This window comes from Equus caballus, chromosome 29 (assembly GCF_041296265.1).
Source record: "Equus caballus isolate H_3958 breed thoroughbred chromosome 29, TB-T2T, whole genome shotgun sequence".
Taxonomy (NCBI): domain Eukaryota; kingdom Metazoa; phylum Chordata; class Mammalia; order Perissodactyla; family Equidae; genus Equus; species Equus caballus.
The window spans coordinates 29,713,967-29,735,660 of NC_091712.1; the positions used below are offsets into that span (position 1 = coordinate 29,713,967).

A 21,694-nucleotide genomic window follows, 5' to 3' on the forward strand; every position below is an offset into this window, starting at 1 on the left:
GTTTGGGGCAGGGTTAGCCATAGAGTTTGTGAGATCAAACATTTTATTGCTATGGCCATTGATTGACTAGACTGAGATCAAAAGACATGTGCTCTGGTCCCACCTTTCATACTAGCCAGATGTTGGTCGACTTGGGCACATTATTTGACCTCTTAGTATCTCCACCAGAGTCTGGTAGTTCTCTCCTGGGTGTCTCCTTAGAAGACCCTGTGGCCTTGCTGTAAATAGGGATGTCTAACTCCATCACAAACCTACAGAAACCAAATCTCCAGGGGAAGTCATGCTGAGTTTCTGAAAACATGGACTCTGGACTCAGAGACTACCTGGGTTTGAGTCCAAGCTTCATATCATACTATATGAGATCATCATCATCCATTCAACACGTATTTGTAGAGCGCCTACCATGAGCAAAGCATTGTGCTGGGTGCACTGGTGAGCAATTAACCAGACCTCAGAGAGTTTACAAGGCCCATCTGCACTCCGTGGGTGTTCTCAGAAAGTGGAGCACAAGGAGAATATAAGGATAGTGACTGTTTTTCTAATGAAAACATTATTAAGACACTGTGATATTTTTAATTCTTGCAACTACAACAAAAACAAGAAAAGGTAGGAATTAGTATGATTCCCATTTTAAAATATAAGAATTTGAGGCTTAGAGAAGGTAAAAAACTTGCTTAAGATCACTTAGCTTATAAGCAGTCAGGACTCAAACCCAGGTCTGCCCGACTCTGGATCTGGGCTGAGCAGCTAAATACTCTGGTATTCTGTCTTGCCAAGGAATCCCACACACCTGTTGCTTCATTTTGTGACTTTTGGTTTAGAGACTTTCTTCATGTTATGTTTAGACTAGAAAGAAATTGGGGGCCAGCCCCGTGGCTGAGTGGTTGAGCTCACTCGCTCCACTTTGGTGGCCCAGGGTTTCGCCAGTTCGGATCCTGGGCACGGACATGGCACTGCTCATTGGGCCATGCTGAGGCGGTGTCCCACATGCCACAACCAGAAGGACCCAAGACTGGAATATACAACTATGTACTGGGGGATTTGGGGAGAAAAAGCAATAAAAAAAAGAAATTGAAAGAACACATAAAGACTTTTTTCCCTCTTAGTTTACAGGCGCAAGCAAATTTTGCAAATAACCATATTCTTGAAGATAATTTGCCAGTGATGACCTTTAAAAACTAGAAATAAAAAAAGTAAATTATTTAGATTATAGGATGGGCAACATGTTCTTACATTCTTCTTTTTATTGTTGAAGAAGAAAGAGAGAAATAAAAGCTTTTGGTTTTTCTGTTGTCTTATTTTTTCCTGAATATCAAGGTAATATATGCTTGTTATGAAATATAAAGAAACTACAAAAATATGCAAAAAGCAAAAAAAAAAAAAAACCCAGAAACAAATACCCATAGAGTAGTTCTCTCTTATCCGTGGGGGATATGTTCTAAGATCCTCAGTGGATGGCCCAAACCACGGATAGTACCAAATCCTATATATACTGTGTTTTTTCCTATACATACATACCTATGATAAAGTTTAATTTTTAAATTAAGCACAGTAAAAGATTAACAACAATAACTAGTAATAAAGTTGGCTTTGGGGCCATTATTAAGTAAAATGAGGGTTATTTGCACGAGCACTGTGGTACCTCAACAGTAAATTTGATGACTGAGAGGGGAACTGACTAATGGCTGGGGAGCATATACAGTTTTGATAAGCTGGACAAAGGGATGATTTGTGTCCCAGATGGAACAGAGCGGGATGGTGGAGATTTCATCCTGCTACTCAGAATGGTGTGCAATTTAAAACTTAAGAATTGTTTATTTCTGGAATTTTCTGTTTAATATTTTTGGACCCAGGTTGACCACAGATAACTGAAACTTCGTAAAATGAAACCGCGGATAAGGGGGTCTATGGTAGTCTTATCACTCAGAGGACCACCATAAACATTTGGGCATATTTCCCTCCAGCTTTTTTTCTGTGCACTCATTTCTTCACCCACAAAGATGATAATCTTCTTAGGTAGCTTTTTAGTAGAGGACTCTACTTAGATCACAGAAAATAAATATTTTAAAGGACTTAAAGGGTTTTAAACATTCTTATCAGAATTTTAATCATTTGAATTATGAGTAATAAAACTTGTAACAATTGAACAGCACAGAAATGTCCTAAGTAAGATGGTATTCTTTCTTCCCTTTCAATCTCATTCTCCTAATGAGATCATTGTTAGCAATTTGTTCTCTCTCCTCTGCCACCTTTTCCTTCGCTCATTCAAACACATAGACACCTATGCAGGTTTTTAAAAAATTCTCTCCCAAAGTTGAGAACATACTCTGCATATTATTCTGAAATTTGGCATTTTTGATTAAAATATATTTGAAAAAATTCTTTCAATATGTGTGTGTGCATGTTGTTAAAAATAATTTTTAGTATTCGATGAGGTAGATGAGTCATAATACATCCCGCTATGCCCCTGCTGACCCTTGAGAGTTTTTCCCCCGTTTTGAACAACCCTGAAATAGATACTCTGCTTACCTACAGCTTTATACAGCAGCAGTTTTATCACTGTGGAATAAATAAGTTTTAAGATGTAAAATCATTAGTCAAAAGGTATGTATTTTTAAAATTTTAATGAATACTGCTAGATCTCTTTCCAAATAGGTTTTATGAATTTAAATTCTAACAGCACATAAAAGTACCCCATTTGCCCACCTCTTTGCCAAAATTTGATTGTAAGAATTTAAAACAATTTCTGCCAATCTGATAGGTAGTATCTATGTCATTTTAATCTATAGTTCCTTATTGTTAAGCAGGTCTTCATATGTTTTTGACTAGTTACGTTTCTTCTTTGTTGACATTGATAGAGCTAACTTTTCAAATCTTATTTTTCTAGGCTGGCAAGGAAATGGATACAACTGCCAAGATATTAATGAATGTGAGATAAATAATGGCGGTTGTTCTGTGGCTCCACCTGTTGACTGTGTGAATACACCTGGATCTTACCACTGTGAGGCCTGTCCACCAGGTGCTGCAGCAAATTTCTTGATACCATTACAGGCAGAACGTACATGTGAAAGCAGATCCTGTGCCCCATTTTAAATATGACTTCTGTCTCAGGAGATAGACTGAAAAGTGCAGAAAGTTTCACTTAGCTTATGGATTCAGGGCACGTTACTACAGCTATATTATAAGAAAGAAAGAAAGAAAAAATATTTTGAATATCAATGGAGAAAAACAAGCCTTTACAAACTGTGAAACAGCGTGCTGAGATGATGCAGAGTTTGAGAAATTTTCTCTGTGAATCACAGACCTATAGCTCCATTGTTCCCACAAATAATTTATTAATATAAGGCACTCATGAGATATTTTACATATAAAGTTTACTAAATATCAGGCATAATAGTGGGCATGTAATACATGTTAGTTTCCCTTTTCTTCTGGAAAGAAGTCATTACTGCTATTCTCTAATCTAACATGAGTTACTCTCTAAGAAGTTCAAGGAGAACTGAAATCCTTTATGTTTTATTAACACGAAACAACAGTACTTTGGACTTCTACAATAATTTAACTCTAAGATCATCCAAGTCATTGTAACTGAAAAATGTCAACTTCCTTGGTGTCAGCACTTTCTAAGTCTACCAGTAGTATCATTTATCTTTTTATTTTTGTCATTAGAAACAGCCCAGAACCTTGTTTCTGAAATCAGTTTCCTGATTCTTGCTATCTTTTTTCTTAATTATGGAGTTTTGTTTACGGCCCTTTATATTGGCGTTTTCTGTTTGGATGATAGAGGATCTCTGGTTGGTCTGGTGTACGATATTTGATTCTCAGGTTGGGATTCACCTTCTTGCATGTTCTTAACATTGTCTGTCCTGTCTCTGCTCCTGCTGTGATCAGGGTACCAAGGCAATGGGAGAGTGTGCACACTCATCGACATCTGCTCCGTTGATCATGGAGGCTGCCACTCACATGCGACGTGCTCCTCAGTTCTAGGTAATGACTCATCTCTCCCTCTGGGTTGGAGTATTTAATACGACCTTCTAAAACAAGTCAACATTTTAAAAACAAATTCCTCTGTCTTCAAAATTCTTATTTTGATCTTCAAGCCAAAAATTAATCCGTGTTATGAAACTATACATTTGGATTTTTTAATGCCATAGGCTATGCTCTTTTATGATTTGCTTGAATTTAGCAATTATTTCTTAAGATAATTAAGCCAACTAATTAATTCATGACTGTATTCCAGCAAGCAGAAAGGAGAAAAGGAGGAAGGAGGACACGTCCACTCCCTTCAAGGACTCTTCCATTTTGATGCTATTGGCCAGGACTGAGCCTGGCCGCTAACCCTGGCCGCAAGGGAGGCTGGGAAATGTAGTCTTTATTTCAGGCACCCATGCCCCCATTTAAAATGAGGAGTTCACTACTAATACTAAGGAAGGGAAAAATGGATCTAGGGTGATAATCGACAGCATCTGCAATGCTGCGTAAAAGTAGCTTCACCTCCCATGATTTTTAAAATATATACATTGCTAAATTTTCTCCCAGAAACGTTGTATGAGTTTATATACCCAACAACAGTATACGAAAATATACATTTACCCCACTCTTGACAATAATAGACACTATTGTTATTTTTCCTATAGGCAAAACTTGCCTTCCCATTATTTTAATTTTGCCTAAGTCAAAATTAACTTTTTTGATTACTAACAATTAATAATTAATACTTTTTACCTATTTACTGACCATTTTTTTTTCTATTTGTTCATGTTCTTTGTTTACCTGCTTTCTCATTGATTGTAAAATTTCAGTCTGTACTAAGGACGTTATCTCATTATCTGTCTTACATTTCACATGTATTTTTTCTAGCATATTTTTATTTTAATTTTGTGGTGGTATTTTCTGTTTGGAAGCTTAAAATTTTTATGCATTCATAAAGGTAAATCTTTTCTTTTAGGATTTCTCCCTTTAGAATTAGGCCTTCCCTACTGAACTCTTTAAAAATAGTCAAGTGCGTGTTCTTTGATACTTTTATTTATTTTTAACATTAAGATCTTTGATCTTTTTAGGATTTATTTTTGTCTATAGCATCAATAGACATCTAGCTTGATATTTTTGTCCAAATGGGTGGTCCCAACACCATTTACTGAATAACGTATCATATCTCTTGCTATTTCAAAATATCACTTTTATTTCTATTAACTTACCGTATGCATATATATGCACATATATAAAATAGTGTGTATATATGTGTTTATATCTAGAAAACATGTATATATATATACTGGCGACTATTTAAATGTTTATTAAATGATTAACAGCATACTGTTAGATTAGGAGCAAGGATTCTAGAAAAAGGCAACTTGGATTTTTATTTTTCCCTTGGCATTCTAACTGTCTGTCCTTGGTCAAGGCACTTAATCTCTCTGTGCTTTGTCTTCATCTGTAAATGGGGATTATAATAGCACCTATTTATAGGACTCTTGAGAGGATTAAGTGCAGTCAATATACACACAGGGTTTGCAACACATGCCACTGTTCTAAGAATGCTCTTTTCTGCTGTCAACCCCTCCATGGTGAGAAACTCTCCTTTCCCTTAGTGTACCTCACATTTGTACACAACTCAAGACTATGACATATGACCTATAGACGGACAGTACTAGTGTCAATCGGTACAGAAAGTATTAGAAATGTGTAATGCCTTTCTTATTCTAAGACAAAAAATGGAAAAATAAAGATTCTAATATTTTCTGCTCATATCTTGTTTTATCTGCCCCTGGGGCTATGCAGACTTGTCCTGGGCGATTTCTTGTCTAGGCAACAGAGCCTGAGTTTTGTTACTGGGGCTGATTCGAGGAGACCTGTATTAACACTTCCATTTTTATTTCTGAGCAGGTTCCTTACCTCTCTGCACCTGTCTCCCAGGATATACTGGAAATGGTTACGGGCCAAATGGATGTGTGCAACTCAGTAATATTTGCCTGAGTCACCCCTGTCTAAACGGACAATGCATCGTGAGTCCTTTATTCTTCCTGAGGACATAGAACACCTGAGAGTAATTTTAGTTTCACTTCTGTGAAATACATTTTCTATGATTCATGAATTTTAAGGTAATGACTCGAGCTTAAGATAAGGGGCTGTCAATAACTTTTAGCTAAAGGTAGGTAGTAACTTTAGTTCCCAGGAAAAATCAATGAATTAATTTTTTCTCAATGATTTACAAAGTGATTAAACAAAACCCACAGTTTGATCCAAACAAATCTGACTTCTTAAACTTAGCAATCACATTTAAATGAATTAATACAAGTTAGGCTTCTGGAAGATGCCCGTGGCTCAACGCCTGCTCCGTACATCACATAGCACCACTTTTCTTTATTATTTGTGTTGATTCGAATTGATTTCCTATCCATTGGTTTATGGCATTTTGTTTCTCTTTCCTTAGGAAACAGTCTCTGGTTATCTTTGTAAGTGTGAAGCAGGTTGGGCAGGTGTCAACTGCACGGAAAACATCAACGAGTGTCTGAGCAACCCCTGTCTGAATGGGGGAACTTGCGTCGATGGTATTAATGCTTTCAGTTGTGAATGCACACGTTTCTGGACTGGATTTCTCTGTCAGATTCCCCAGCAAGGTACGCTTAGCATTTCTTGTACCACAGATGCTCCCAGCTTAGAAGTATCCTCCTTTCATGAGTCCTGCTGCAGATTCTTCCACTGAACCTACTTTCTTGTCCAGTTGCTCAAGAGCTTAGAGCTAAATCTTTCTTGACGGAGAATGGTATAGAGTTCACAAGGTAAATATGTCTCAATTTAAGCCAGAGGAACCGTTTCCTCAAAGGAAAAATTAAATTAGTATTTGCCATTTTCATTAGGTCCATTCTGAAAATAAAGTATGCTAAGGTATTAAGAGTTTTCTAAGGAAAAGTTTTCTCTATAGCAGCCATTTAATTTCCCTGCAATATTATACTTAATCATGTCACTCTCCTACTCCAGAATATACAGTGCTCCCCATTGCCTGTTAAATAAAGACTGGGACTGTTTTTCAATTATCCTCTACAACCAGGCCTCACCCTATCCTTCTAATCTTGTTTTTCATTAGTTGCCTAAGAATACTCCCATTCAAGCCAGACATCTTTGCTTGCCACCTGAGCCCATGTGCCACCACGGATATTTCATCTGTGTTCCTTTATTCGGGATACTGCTTCCCCCAAGCCTCTCCAAATTCCTTCTTAGCTTCCCATCCAAATGTATCTGTCCTCAGGAGTGTTTCACATTCAACTTCCTCCATAAAGCCTCTTCTGACTACTCCACTCCTCACTTATTGCTCCTCGTTCTGAATCAGCACCTTTGTGGAGACTTTACGATGTGTTTAGGACTATGGTAGACGTTGTAGGGAAATAAGGAAGCATAAACATTGTCTCCACACATTAGCTGTTTATCTTCCAGTTGAGGAGACGAGACTAATACAAAATGGCAGAGAAGAGACAAGAGCTAAAGATGAGAACTGAATCGTGTAGGGTCAAGTCAACTATCATAGACATAGAGAGAATGGGAGCCAGAGAAAACACAGAGAGGCAGGAGAAGTTCATGGTGGAGATGAAGAGACGTCAACTGGACTTTGAACAAGTGGTGGGATTTGGGTGAATGTTGAAGGACAAAGGGGTTGGGGAGAAGAAGGAATGGCAGGATTTTTGTCTCCAACTGAGATTTCTCTAACTATTTCCTGAGCAGGGTTAGAGTTGCCTGGCCTCTGCCTTTTTGGAGTCTCTGGAAAGCACACTTCCTCTTCTTTTCCTTTGCAGTGTGCGGAGGGTCCCTCTCAGGCATGAACGGAAGCTTCAGCTATAGGAGCCCTGATGGTGATTACGTTCATGACATTAATTGCTTCTGGGTTATCCGAACTGAAGAGGGAAAGGTAAATGTAGTATCTCCTGTCCAAATGTACATTTCATTTATATACATGAATATGTAATATGTGTATATATTGCATAAAATACATATAATCATAATTCAACTCACTATCAAGAACTTACCAAATGTCAAGCTTTGGGCTAGACATTTTACATACCTTTCTTTAAACTTAAACTAACCTGTTGAAATAAATAATAGTATCCTCATTTTATAGATGAGATCATGGAAACTAAGAGAAGCTAAGTAATTTGTTTTTTAACACTCCTTAGCTTGTAATTGGACTAGTCAAGTTTGTCTGGCTCCAAAGTCCATGGATGATTCTTTACCCGGGTTGGCTGACTGTAAGCTAGTACTTTGTAAAGTCATGTTATTACTGAGACAGTCATGTTTGAAGATGATCACTCAATAATGTTGATTATTATGCAAAAAGGAGGACTGCAGGGGCTGGCCCAGTGGTGCTGTGGTTAAGTTCGCACATTCTACTTTGGTGGCCTGGGGTTCGCTGGTTCGGATCCCAGGTGCGGACCTACACACCACTTGTCAAGCCATGCTGTGGCAGGCGTCCCACATATAAAGTAGAGGAAGAAGAGCACGGATGTTAGCTCAGGGCCATGCTTCCTCAGCAAAAAGGAGGAGGATTGGTGGCAGATGTTAGCTCAGGGCTAATCTTCCTCAAAAAGAAAAAATCCCAAAAATGAGAACTGCAATTAAAATGATTTTCTTATTAATGTCTTCTCTGTGCCATTGCATGTGCGAATGTGGTATGCTAATTGCTTTGTATACATTATATTATTGTGTTTTAACTCTCATAACCTTAAAGATAAGAATTATTATCCTCATCTTACATGTGAGGAAATGGAGCCTACAGCAGCTGAGAAATTTGTCCAAGGGCACATGGTCTGTAAGTGGCATTCAGTGACTTCAACCCAGGCCATTCGACTCCAATGACGTTGAACCACTGCATGGACAGTTTGAATTAAGATCTAAGCCCAAAGTTTCTAGTGCTTTCATCCCTAGCATTAATGACTCAGACTTTTCCAAATATTTATTTCTCAGCCAATTCTTGCACTCATTAAAATAAAATTGTATGTCTGAATAGATAAGGTTTTCCCTTAGAATCCTATTAACTTTTTCCAGCAAACTAGTGTTACAGAGGTCATTGTTTCAGGTCAGAAAACATTTTTTTCTCTTGAGGAGAGAGGACTCTTTGGGGCCTCGTAACCCTACAATAGAGTAAACTCCAAAATCAGTTTCCCAGTGGGTATGTTATGTGAATTTCCTTCCTTCCATTTAGTTTTCATGAATTCTATTTCCTGACATTGAAAACATTTTTCTTTCAAGAAAAAATTGTTTTGGGAAAAACTTTTAATACTTTTATCAACCTGTAAAAAAATTCACGTTGTTTTTCTTGATTATTGTGATTTTTAATCTTCTTATCTCCATCACAATTTACATAATATAGGAGAAATTATATAGAAATCAGGATAGTTCAGTTCATGAACATTTGTTTGATTTTCATTGAAATTGCTTCAAGGGCAAAAATGATGTAATGTTGGGTAACAGATCTTAAAAATACCCTAGCATAGAATTTCAAAAATATCCTGATATCCTTTTTCATTAGCCAAATGCTGTTGTGGTTTTAGATCGTAATGGAAACTAAATTCAAGAGCCTCCTTTTGGTAGTTTGGCTATTTTAAATGGGGTTCTCGGTACAAAATCTTTTCTATTTTGTCAATTACAAAACTATATTTAAGTCTGTACATTCTAACATTTCAACTTGGAGACACATTTTTCTGTTTATTTTTCTCTTCTTGTATGCTCAGAACTCTTCATATTACTTCCACCATTCTCTGCTCTTGATACTACTCATTTCTTAGTGATATCCAACCATGGAAGATTTGCACACTTTACACATGCCTATGCCATGCTCACTCAGTCTACACCTGAGGTTGTCAATCTGGGTTGGGCATCAGTATCTTGTTGAGAGGTTCAGAGACCTCTAAGAAATCAGCATGTCTGGGGGTTGGTGATGAACACCTCAGTGTGTGCTATTTGCTACCGGTTATTCAGGTGACCAGAGGATAAATTCATGTCAATGGTAATTTAGTCAGTTAAATTTAATTCAGGGTAGAGTTTTCAAGTGTCCAATGTATTTTGCTGATTTGGAAGCATTGTCAGCTATACATTTGAAGTTCCTTTGTTTAAAAGACTTGACAGTTTAATGACATCTAGGTAAATCTGTTTCATTAACCCATTGGAGAACAACTCACTGGGTATAGAGTTTCAGTTGAGCTAGATGACTAAGTCCTAGAGAGCTGCTGTACAGCATAGAGCCTACAGTTAACAATACAGTTTTGTGTGCTTCAAAATTTGTTAAGAGGGTAGACTTCGTATTGTGATGTTACCACACACAGGAAAAGCGGAGACACAAAGAAACTCTGGGAAGTGTTGGATATGTCTGTTATGTTGATTGTGGCAATGGCATCACAACTGTTTGCATTTGTCCAAACCCATCAAATTGTATGCGTTAAATATGTGCACTTCTTTGTATATCAATTGTACCTCAATAAAGCTGTTACAAGTCTATCCCATTAAGATTTTTGATATATTTGATATTAGCTGAAGTTAGGTCTAAGCAATTTTTAACACAAGTCACTTAATATGTAGAATTGTCATATGTATTTGTGGATAATTGGAAATCATAAACGTATTTCTTCAAAGTGACTCCATATGAATGCTTCCTAATTAGTGGGAGAAATAGTTTAGAATTAACACGGAAATGAGAAGTAATATATTGTGACCTTTATGTTTTTAGGTACTGCGTATCACTTTCACTTTTTTCCAGTTAGAATCAGTGAGTAATTGTCCACATGAGTTCCTTCAGATTCATGATGGAGATTCCTCAGCAGCATTTCAGCTTGGAAGGTTCTGTGGCTCCAGACCCCCTAATGAACTCCTCAGTAGTGACAATGCTCTCTATTTTCATTTCTATTCTGAACATTTAAGAAATGAGAGAGGCTTCACGATAAGATGGGAAACCCAGCAACCAGGTAAGTGTAAACACGGAGAGAAATAAAGCAAAATCTTGAGGTTATTAAATTTTCTTGATCAATATTAGACCTTTGGATACATTAGCTGTTTTGAGATCCCGTGATATGTAATATTTTTATAATTCGTTTAAAATCAAATAAATCTAAAATTAATTGGAATTTCACTTTCAGAGATAAGATAATAAATAATAATGTGATAATAATAAATAAATAAATAATAAAATATAAGCTCTACTAGTAAATTACTGCAGGTTTGTTATTGAGGACATTGTCCACTCCACTTAGTATTCTTTATCTTAATGACTATTAGACAATTTCCAGATTCTTTTAATTGCTATTTTGGTTTTTGTGCTGTATTTTTAAAAATTTTTTACTATGGAAATTTTAAACGTATAAAAAAGTCGAGAGAACCGTAAACCAAACACTCAGTTCATCCATCAATACGTCTGTGGATCTATTTGTGGAACTTCTCGTCTTTTCTATTGTTCTGTTTATCTGTCCTTGCCACATTGGCTTAACTACCAGAGCTTGAAATCTGGTAGCATAAATCCTCTAATTTTGTTCTTTTGAAATATGGTAGATCTTTTACATTTCCATATAAATTTTAGAATAAACTTGTAAATTTTCCCCAACAGCCTGCTGGGATTTTGTTTGCATTGTATTGAATCTATAATCAACTTGGGAAGAGGTGGCTTCTTAAAAATATTGACCCTGCCAATCCATGAACATCTCTCTATTTATTTAGCTCTGTTTTAATTCATCTTACCAATGGTTTAGAGATTTCTACGTTTAATTATTTCACATCTTTTGTTAGTTTTTCTAGATGTTTATATCTATGCTATGTTAAATGATATTATTTTTCTAAAATTTCATTTTCCGTTTGTTGTTAGTATGTAGATATCTGATGTATTTACAAAAATATTTGATTGTGAATCCAGCCACATTGCTAAATTCATTCATCAATTCTTATAGGTTTGTTTTGGGTTTTTTTGGTAGATTCTTCTGGATATCTCTACATACACAATTATGTTATTTGTGAATAAAGGCGTTGTTTCTTCCTCCTTTCCAATCTTTCTGTTATTTTTTTCCCCTGACTTATTTATTGCCTTAGCTAGGACATCCAATACAATGTTGAATAAACATAGTGGAGTGGACGTCTTTGTCTTGTTGCCAACCTCATGGACTAGTATTCAATATTTCACCACTGAATATGATGTTTTATTTTTTAATTTTTTAAATATTTATTTATTTATTTTTCTTTGAGGAAGATTAGCTCTGAGCTAACAGCCGCTGCCAATCCTCTTCTTTTTGCCGAGGAGGATTGGCCCTGAGCTAACATCTGTGCCCATCTTCCTCTATTTTATATGTGGGACACTTGCCACAGCATGGCTTAATAAGCGTGTGTAGGTCGGCGCCCAGGATCTGAATCAGCAAATATTTTAGCTGTAAGTTTTCGTAGATAACTTTTATCAGATTAAGGAAGTCCTCTACTATCCTAATTACTATTGCTGTATAACAAATTTAGTGTTGTGGAACACTAATCATCTTATTTTGTTTCTGATTTTATGGACCGAGAATTTGGAAAGGGCCCAGCATGACAATTATCATTTGATCTGTTAAATAGTTACAATCAGATGTTGGCTGGGACCGTAGTCATCTAAAGGCTCAACTGGGCTGGAAATCCAAGATGACTCACTCATATAGCCAACAATTGATGCTGGCTTTTGGATGATAGTTCAACCAGGCTGTTGACTTGAGTGCCTACATGTTGTCCCTCTCCTATGGCAGTCTTAGGATAGCAGAACTTCTTCATGGCAACCGACTTCTCTCAGAGCAAGCATTACAGCCAGGCAGGTGCTGTGTGGCTTTTGTTGACCTATCCTTGGAAGTTATGTTGTGTTATTTCTGCCATATTTTTAATTGGTTGAAACAATCATAAGCCCACCCAGATTCAAGAGGAGGAGACATAGACCCCACCTCTTGGTGGGAAACATATCAAAGAATTTATGAACATTTTTAAACCACCACACCTTTTATTCCTAGCTTGCCAAGATTTTTATTTTTTATCATGAATGGATGTTGAACTATATTAAATACTTTTTATAAATCTGTTGAGATGATCATATCGTTTCTCTCCTTTGCTTCTGTCATTGTTTCTCTCCCCTCTCCTTGTAGGACTTGAGTGACACATTCTTTAGAGGGTTTACCGTGTTTCATGGCTTTCATATTCTCGTTAGGTCTCTACAGTCTTCTCTTGTGCACATGCAGCTTCATATTCAGCTAAGGGCGTAAGGAAACTTCCGTAAATTTGGGGGTGCTATTTTCATTCAACTGCCTTCTGTATAGTACCCTGCTCCAAAATCCCAGCCACTCTAGTCACCCTGAATTCTGAGTTTTGTTTCTTTCACCCAGCAAGAGTATAGCTGCTGCTTGGGCTCTACTGCCCTGACCCCCAGTTTGGGAAATGTACGTGGGGAGAATTCCGAGGTGAACATGGGACTTACCACATGTGTTTCCCTTCTCTCAAGATCACAGTGTTTTGCTATTTACTGCTCAATGCCTGGAAACAACAAAACTAAAACAAACAATAATTCCTTCCTATTACCATATATTAATCATTGTTCACATTTATTTGTTAAAGAAACTGAGAGTATCTCACATTCTGGATTTTGCTGTTCGTATCCCGTGTGCCATTTATCATGTCTTACACTGGTAGTTAGATCAAGAGCTTTGATCAGATTCAAGTGTTTGGCTTTTTTGGCAAAAATAATCACATGAGGAGGTACATGATGTCTGCTCATCTCTCTACTATGACTGTAACATTGAGCGGAGTGTTTCAATCTTCTCAGTTTGATCTTCCCATGAAAAAGCTTCTCATCATTTCTTATGGCTGAGTAGTATTCCATTATGTATATATACCATATCTTGAAAAAGCTTCTCTTTTGTACTCCCCCCAATGGTTTTAGCAACCCTTAGCTTCTTTGTTTAAGTTAGTTTTTCATTGGGGCTTATGAAATGATGGTAGTTTATTTTGTCACTTCTTTATTTGTTATCTGGAGTTCTTCAGTGGAGTAGAACTTTCCCATATCAACTATTTGGTTACTCTCACATATAGATCTTATAGGAAAAGGAGAATAAATACTTGATCCTTTCCCTTTTTTTCCAGTATTCGGATTAATGATTGGTTCTCTAGCTTTTTCCAAAATGATCAATTAGCTATTATTCCTCTTGATTTTGTTTTTGATGTCTATGAAGTCATATTTTATCATATTTGATATATTTTAATCTGTTCTAGAATTTTTTTTATGTTAAATTGTTCCATATATGCTGAGTGGTGAAATTCTCAAATTAGTTTCTGAGCCTCTTTGACCCAACTACAGTTACCTTTGAAAGCTTCCTTGCTTTCTGCTCTGAGAGACGTTCCAGTCTCTTATACATCTACTGTCTCAAGACTGGAATCAATTATTTCTCTAAAGGTTGTGACTAATTTAATGGGAAATGGTACTCAGATCCCACAATCTGGGTGCTAGGAGTGGCTATTGCTACTAGATCAGTCAAAGAATCTAAATCTTTTGATGGAAAAAACTAGAAAATATTTTATTATTTTTAAAGAAAAAATATACCATATATTCTTGTGATCTTTCACTATATTGGCATGTTGAATTACAGGCTTTTTAATTTTGTATTTGTACCTCTTTTCTTTTACACTAAAAATCTTGATTACCTATGTACTTAATCCTGCTGTACAAATTTTCAAAATAATAATATTTTGTTGCTACTAATATTGTTACTAATAGTATGATAACTTAAAACCATTTAATGTTTCTTGGATGTTCTTTTTGTACTGAAGATATATTTATCTTGGGCTGTATAGTCAAATTAAAGTGTTTTAAAGTCTCAGAATATTTCTACTCGTTGTTAAGCTATTAGATCAACATGGTTATTTCATTTTGCTTGTGATTTGAAAGAATTTTTTCATTTTTATTGAATTTTCCTTTATAATATTATAAAACACATTCATACTTACAAAATGAAATCAAAATGCACAGTTGGTTTAGAGAAGTCCAGCTTCCATCCTTCTCACCTCCACCTTGTTCCTTTCTTCTTCCATAGGTAACAATTTTTATTAGTTTTAGATTTATCCTTCCATTTTAAAAATATAAACAAATAATCACATATAACCATATTTTTCCCTCTCTTAGATAAAAGGTAGCAAACAATAGACACTGGTTTGTTGTTTGCTTTTTCACTTTATATATCCTGGAAATTACTCGTAACTAGAGCATGGTGTGCCATTATGTCGCTGTGTCATTGTCCATTCAATCAGTAGTCTGCGGATATTTGGCTTGTTTGCAGTCTTTTGGAATTCCCAATCGTATTGCAACAAAGTGCCTTGTGAATTTGTCTTACTACATTTTTGCCAATGTATCTTTGGAAAAGATTTCTAAAAATAAGATTGCTTGGTCAAAAAAATAAATGCCTGAGTTTTGGCTTGATATTGCCACAATTTCTTCTGTAGAAGTTGTACCATTTTGCATTCTCATCAGCAAAGTATAAGAGCACCTGTTTCCACACAGCCTCACCAGTAACTTGTTTTCAAAATTCTGGATTTTTCTCATTCTGAGAGGTGAGAAATGGTGTCTCACTGAAATTTGTATTTGTATCTCCCTTATTATGAGTGAGATTGAACATCTTTTCATATAAATAAAGGGTATTTGAATTTTTTTCAATGCACTCTGTTTCTATTCTTCTTAGAAGCTTTCACATATTAGGTATATTAACTCTTTGTATTACACATTGCATTTTTCTCAGTTTATCTTTAACATTTTACTTTGCTTATGGTGTTTTAATTTTTGGGGGACATTTTAATTCATTTACCAATATGATAACTTTTTAAGTAGTAAGTTTTAGAAAATTTCTCTTCCTCTGAGCAGTTTAGATGTTTTCTCATTAGGGACAGTGAGAATTGTAACTAATTTGTTTCACTTTTTGCCTTGGCAGCAAACTTTTTGTTTGAATAACCTGCGTAGCTGTGTAAATATCATATCTTACGTATCTGAAATATCACCTTGTTTAATTTTTTTCTTTAATTTGTATTTACTGCAGCCTAGATTTTTCTTTAGTATTTCTAGTTTTCGATCTTATAAGCCATGACAGATTCTTTGTTAAATAAATGTGGGTATTAATAAAGAAAAGATTCTTGCAGTCACTGACATACAACTTTAGGGGCTGGTGGTGTGCAATGGAGGTGGTAGTGGAGAGGTTGGGGAAAGCCTGGCCCGGTCCCTCACGTACCCCACTCCCGGGCAGGTGGCTCAACCACCATAGATCTTTGAGTTTCCTCATTTATAAAATGAATGGTTTAACTATATCATAGTGTTAAGAAACCGTCTCAAATGAAAGTTATGTAGCGATTAACTTTTCTAATGTATAAATGACCTGGTTTGTTGAAAGACCTAGGGGCTGACAGAAGTTCCAGAATTTTTTGAGATAATATACAGAAATTAATCTCTCTGAAAGTGAAAAAAATGACTATCATCCCGTTAGTCATCCCTCGGACAGTTCAGCACCGTATTTTGAATCACATCTCTATGTGACGCCTGATAAGCACAGAGCTCAATGCGTGGTGATTCATTTATTTATCAACTGGTACTCCTTGATTTATAATTTTATCAAATCGGAAAGCTGAAAGTCTTGTTTAATTTATGAGAGTGTCCCAAACTGCACATAGTTATTTAAATGAAGCTTGTCTTCTTACAGTAAAGGCTGTAATAATTCTACATAAACTATAACTTGTGTACAAAGGTAAATTTATTTTTTCCTCTTATTTTAGAGTGTGGAGGTGTACTGACTGGTACTTACGGTTCTCTTACGTCTCCGGGATATCCTGGAAACTATCCCCCCGGAAGAGATTGTGTCTGGAAAGTTATAACCAGTCCTGACCTCCTGATAACATTTACTTTTGGGACCCTGAGTCTGGAGCACCATGAAGATTGCAGCAAAGATTATCTTGAGGTATACAATTGTATTCAGATAGAACTTACCCCAAAATGATTAGGACTCAGGGAACTATGGTTGGTGATGCACAAAGATGACCACAATTTTTTAGCACATGTTGCATGTATTCTTCAATGGGCAGCCAGTGTCTAAGCCTCTCTGTCTTCCTGTTCTTAATCATGCCAGCTCTTGCTTCTTCTGGGTTCCATTTGAATCTGGGAAACAGACTGCCTTGCCTTCCCCTGTCATTTCCTGTCAGCCTAGTCCCCTACCATGGGAATAGTGGAATTAATGAAATAAACAGTCAATAACAGCTATCTTCTCCAATGCAGATTCAAACCTTCAGTTCTCTGGGGTAAATTAATAAGGTGTTTCACAAGTTGCCTTATAGTGTTCCATGAAGAAAAATAACTTAATAGCGATTGTGTTGAAATGGATTGCTGAAGGGTGAGGCTCCCTGGAATATATTGATAATAATCACTGGGAGGAGAGGAGTCAACCTGTGTCCCTTCTACTTACCATTAGTAAAAGATCAAAGTATGGAAGAGGAAAAAAGGCTGTATATTTAATACCATAAGCATATAGGTATACCACGTTGTGCTCCGTTTGTAGACTGAAAAAATCATTGAGAAGATTGAGTTCTTATGTTGCTCCTGTCTTATCACCATAAATCTCAGTACACCTTGCAGTAGTGATAAAAGACAATATGCTTTTCCAAGTCCATTAGGGAAGAACACAGTCCTGTGGAATTATTCGTAAAGGATGAGGGTGCGGCTGTCAAACAGGGACTTCACAAGTTAAAGTCATTAGTAATTAAGCACTTGTAATGGACTTGAAACCTTTGGGAACGACTGAAGATCTACCTCTCCCTGGAAAATTTTGGCAGGAAAATTTTTTACATGTTGACATTAAAGTGAATTTTCTTGAAATTAATTTCAATAAATTCCATCAAATTAAAATTAGAGGCATTTTTTTCATTTCTACAGATTAGTTCCGGCCTACACGTATAATAGAAAGTATCAATCATTCTGATAATACTGAAATGCCTCTCATTTCTCAACAATATTTCAGGGACTAGCTCAATATAGGAATAAAGTAATGCTGCCTTAAAGTTTTGCTGCCAATAGAAAAACTAATTTGAGTAGACAACGTTGGTCATATTAAAATATCATTTAGTTCCTTGATGGCTTGGTGTTCTATATAGCACAGAATTCACGGTTACAACAGAATTATGACGAGGTTGCATGATTATTTAACAGATTAGAAGTGAACAACTAAAGAGAATTTCTAAGGTCATATCATCATTATTTCAGTACTTAGTTACTATTAAAGTTGCACTTTTTAAAATCATTAAACTGTCTTTATGTTGCATCTAACCTGACTTCACCTCATTTTTCACCTCTGATCCTCTGAATACCTAGACCAAGTTGTGAATCAGTTGGCATTGCTGGCATTCCTTCTTCTTCTCTCTTTGCATATATTCATTTTCTTCTCCTGGATCACTAGAAATTCATTATTTCAAAACAAACATCTTGCGGGGTAGGGGAGGGGGAAACTTGGAAAGAAAACATTGAGAAAAATTCATGAGAAACATTCAAAGCATACATTTAGCCTGGGAATCACAACTCAGACAGAGGATAAGGCATCAGGGATGATGGGAGAAGGCGGTTCCCTTTACTGAACCCCAAATGTGTGTTAGATGTGGACGTGATACGAAAACCTCCCAGAGCCACACTTTTAAATGATGAGTTTTCTGAAGTTAATGTTCAAAAGGAACTGAGTTTGTTAAAATCTGACCACTTCGAGCTTAATGGTTCATTCTTTTGTTTTAGATTCGAGATGGTCCTTTGTATCAGGACCCCGTTCTTGGGAAATTCTGCACCACATTCTCTGTCCCACCACTGCAGACCACAGGGCCCTTTGCCAGAGTTCATTTCCATTCTGACAACCAGATTAATGACCAAGGCTTTCATATCACCTACTTAACATCGCCTTGTAAGTAACTTGATAATTGAGAGCTGAATATGGATGTGAAGGGTAGTGCCATGCTTATAGCTGTTTTACATTTTAATGTGAGGCTGCAGATGATTGACTGACTTAGACTAATAACATGTCTTTATAAATGTTTCTCTCATGGCTCCAGATTTTTTCTCTATCTTCCCAATGTTCTATTATTAATGCTACAATACCCCTTGATCCCTAAATTATGCTATGGTAGATATGTGTGATGCATCTAAAAGTAAATAATTCAGACATCAGTTCCCTAGTGATTATCCAATGTTTTGTTGTGAGAGATGTTGTTCATGAGAGAAATGCAATCTATCTTGAGATATATCAGATTTTACAGCTATTATGCCTTTAACTTGCACTGATACTTTAAAACAAACTAACAAAAAACAATGAAATGCTCCATAATTTTTATGTTAGGCCTGTAAAGGATTTTTTTCTTAACATTACATCATCGTGTCATGATGAGAATTAACAGGAAAAACACCTTTTATGTCTCGATATCATGAAGAATAACAATGAACATCTTTTCGCTGGTCCCCTTTCTCCAGTTACTTTGGCTTCTGGCTGAATCCGCAGCTGACCTTCTGTCATTTGTGTAGTCCACACCTGTTTTCTGTGCATATCAACTGTCCCCTGACCACATCTTGCGATTCTGTATTCATTAGTCCTTTAATCTGATTCATTTTTCTAGTTATATATTTTATTTTATGTGCATTTTATGAACTGCCTCGAATCTTTTTGGACTGAAGGAGAGCATACGTGTCTTTAAAAAGCAATTTATAGGAGAGGATGTTAGATTGGAAGTTAGATCACACACCTCTACATCTATTCCTTTAGTCACTACGTGGATGTCCCACAAATACGCATCAAACTGAAAATCTTATAATTAGAGGTACAATCCTATACGGGGTGAATAAAGTGGGTGTATGATTGTGTCTGTGTGTGTATGCGGGTGTGAGTGAATTTTTAAAAACTGTGTTTAATGCCTGGGAGCCAGAGGAATGGCCATCCACTTGACCTTTGCCTTCTCTTCCCTGTTCTCTTTAGCGGATCTGCCTTGTGGAGGGAACTACACAGATGCAGAGGGTCTTCTCTCTGCTGACTTGTCTGGACCTTTCACTCGCAACAGACAATGCGTCTATATTATAAAGCAGCCCCTGGGAGAACAAATACAGGTCAACTTCACTCATGTGGAGCTGGAAGGCCAGAGTGGCTGTTCTCAGAGTTACATTGAGGTAACTTTTACTACTCAGTGGCCCTTAGATGATGTTTATCAACATTTTTATACTCTGTAGAGCAGTGGTCTTCAAATGGTTGTTGTGCCAGAAGCATCCAGATCACCTCGATGATTTGGATGTTAGAAATGCAATTCTGTACCCTACCCCACACCTGCTGAATCAGAACCTCTAGGAGTAGGCTCGGCAATTAGTGTTTTAACAGACTCCCCTCTCCCCAGGTGATCCTGATGCAAGCTAGAGTCTGAGAACAACTGTTCCAAAGAGTAGGAGAGAATTTGCCAAAAAATAGATCTACAGATGGTGGAACAGGAGATTGTTCATGGAACAGCAAAGGACGAAAATGAAAGCTGAGACTAGAAGCTCGTAATAATGCTAGATTACAAGCTATGAAACTGAGCCCTAATCATCAAGGAGAATGGAAATACGTAGGGCTAGTAGGATTGACTAATAGGATATGGATTTCCGAGCTTGTCCTGGACAATTTTATTTGTGAGGGAACTCAACCTAGAGAAGTAAAAGGATTTGCCCAGGTGAGCTAGCTAGTCAGTGGCAGAGAGTTAAGTTAAAGCACTGGATAATTCTTGTTTTAGAGTTTAGGTTTTTTTTTCCTTCATTGGTTCTGCTTGCTCAACTTCAGAAAACTTCAACTCTGATTTAAGTGTGTGTAATGGTTGTAATAAGAATATCTGAAACAAAAAAGCCACTTTTGTTTGCCTGGTCTGGTATTATTTTTGCTTAGTGATTAGCCAAGCCACAAATTAAAGTGTTGAGCAAGAGAAACAAAACCCTTTTTGTGGGGCGCAATCATTGTATATAAACTCAGAGAGGCATTGTCAATTTTGTTTGCTCATGTAAATTAGACCAATTTGTTTTTCCAGGAAAAACCTATGTAGCCTTTTGCCCTCTTCCCTCTGTCGCATGTGGAGAGAGTAAGCATAAAATTTTAGCATAAGATCTGGACTTAGCTGAAAAATGAAGAAAGGCATTGACCATGGCACCACAGCAAAATCTTTTTTAATCCATATCTCAGATGGTGAGGTGAATGTGTATATTCACTCAGTTTGTGTTTTCTAAAGTCTCTTATAAAATACGTCAGTTTTACACTATGCAGCAATATTAGATATTTTTATGTAAATAAAAATTAAATTTCCAACATCTGTATTTTTACTTTGAGAATAGTAAAAATAGCTCACACATAGAGAGTGTTTACTGTGTAGTGAGGGTGCTAGTCTAAGACTTTAAAATCCGATAATAAATGCATAGGATGCTTACTGTCTCCTCATAGCCTGTTGGGATAGAGTACCTGCTTTACATAAGGTAACTCATTGAACCTTCACCCCAACCATTATTATTCCTATTTCAATATTAGGAAACTGGAGCCCAGAGAAATTGTCACTTGCCGTGGTTACTTGCCTGGGGACCGGTGGAGCTGGGAACTGAATGTAGTAGTTCCAGTTCTACTGTTCTCTGATAAGAACAGAAATGCAATAGTGTAGCTAC

The 21,694-nt window shown here is 36.6% G+C and overlaps 1 protein-coding gene across 2 annotated transcripts in view; it reads left to right on the plus strand.

Annotated features, from left to right (window-relative positions):
- Positions 1-21,694, plus strand: part of CUBN (cubilin) — a 256,261-nt gene that overhangs the window by 14,347 nt on the left and 220,220 nt on the right. For both annotated transcript variants that reach the window (XM_070254934.1, XM_023632206.2), the window contains 9 exons: positions 2,888-3,019; positions 3,892-3,987; positions 5,887-6,005; positions 6,434-6,620; positions 7,791-7,903; positions 10,715-10,949; positions 16,783-16,964; positions 18,779-18,941; positions 20,004-20,191. In XM_070254934.1, the coding sequence (XP_070111035.1) occupies positions 2,888-3,019; positions 3,892-3,987; positions 5,887-6,005; positions 6,434-6,620; positions 7,791-7,903; positions 10,715-10,949; positions 16,783-16,964; positions 18,779-18,941; positions 20,004-20,191 (1,415 nt within the window). The remainder of the gene's footprint in view (positions 1-2,887; positions 3,020-3,891; positions 3,988-5,886; positions 6,006-6,433; positions 6,621-7,790; positions 7,904-10,714; positions 10,950-16,782; positions 16,965-18,778; positions 18,942-20,003; positions 20,192-21,694) is intronic.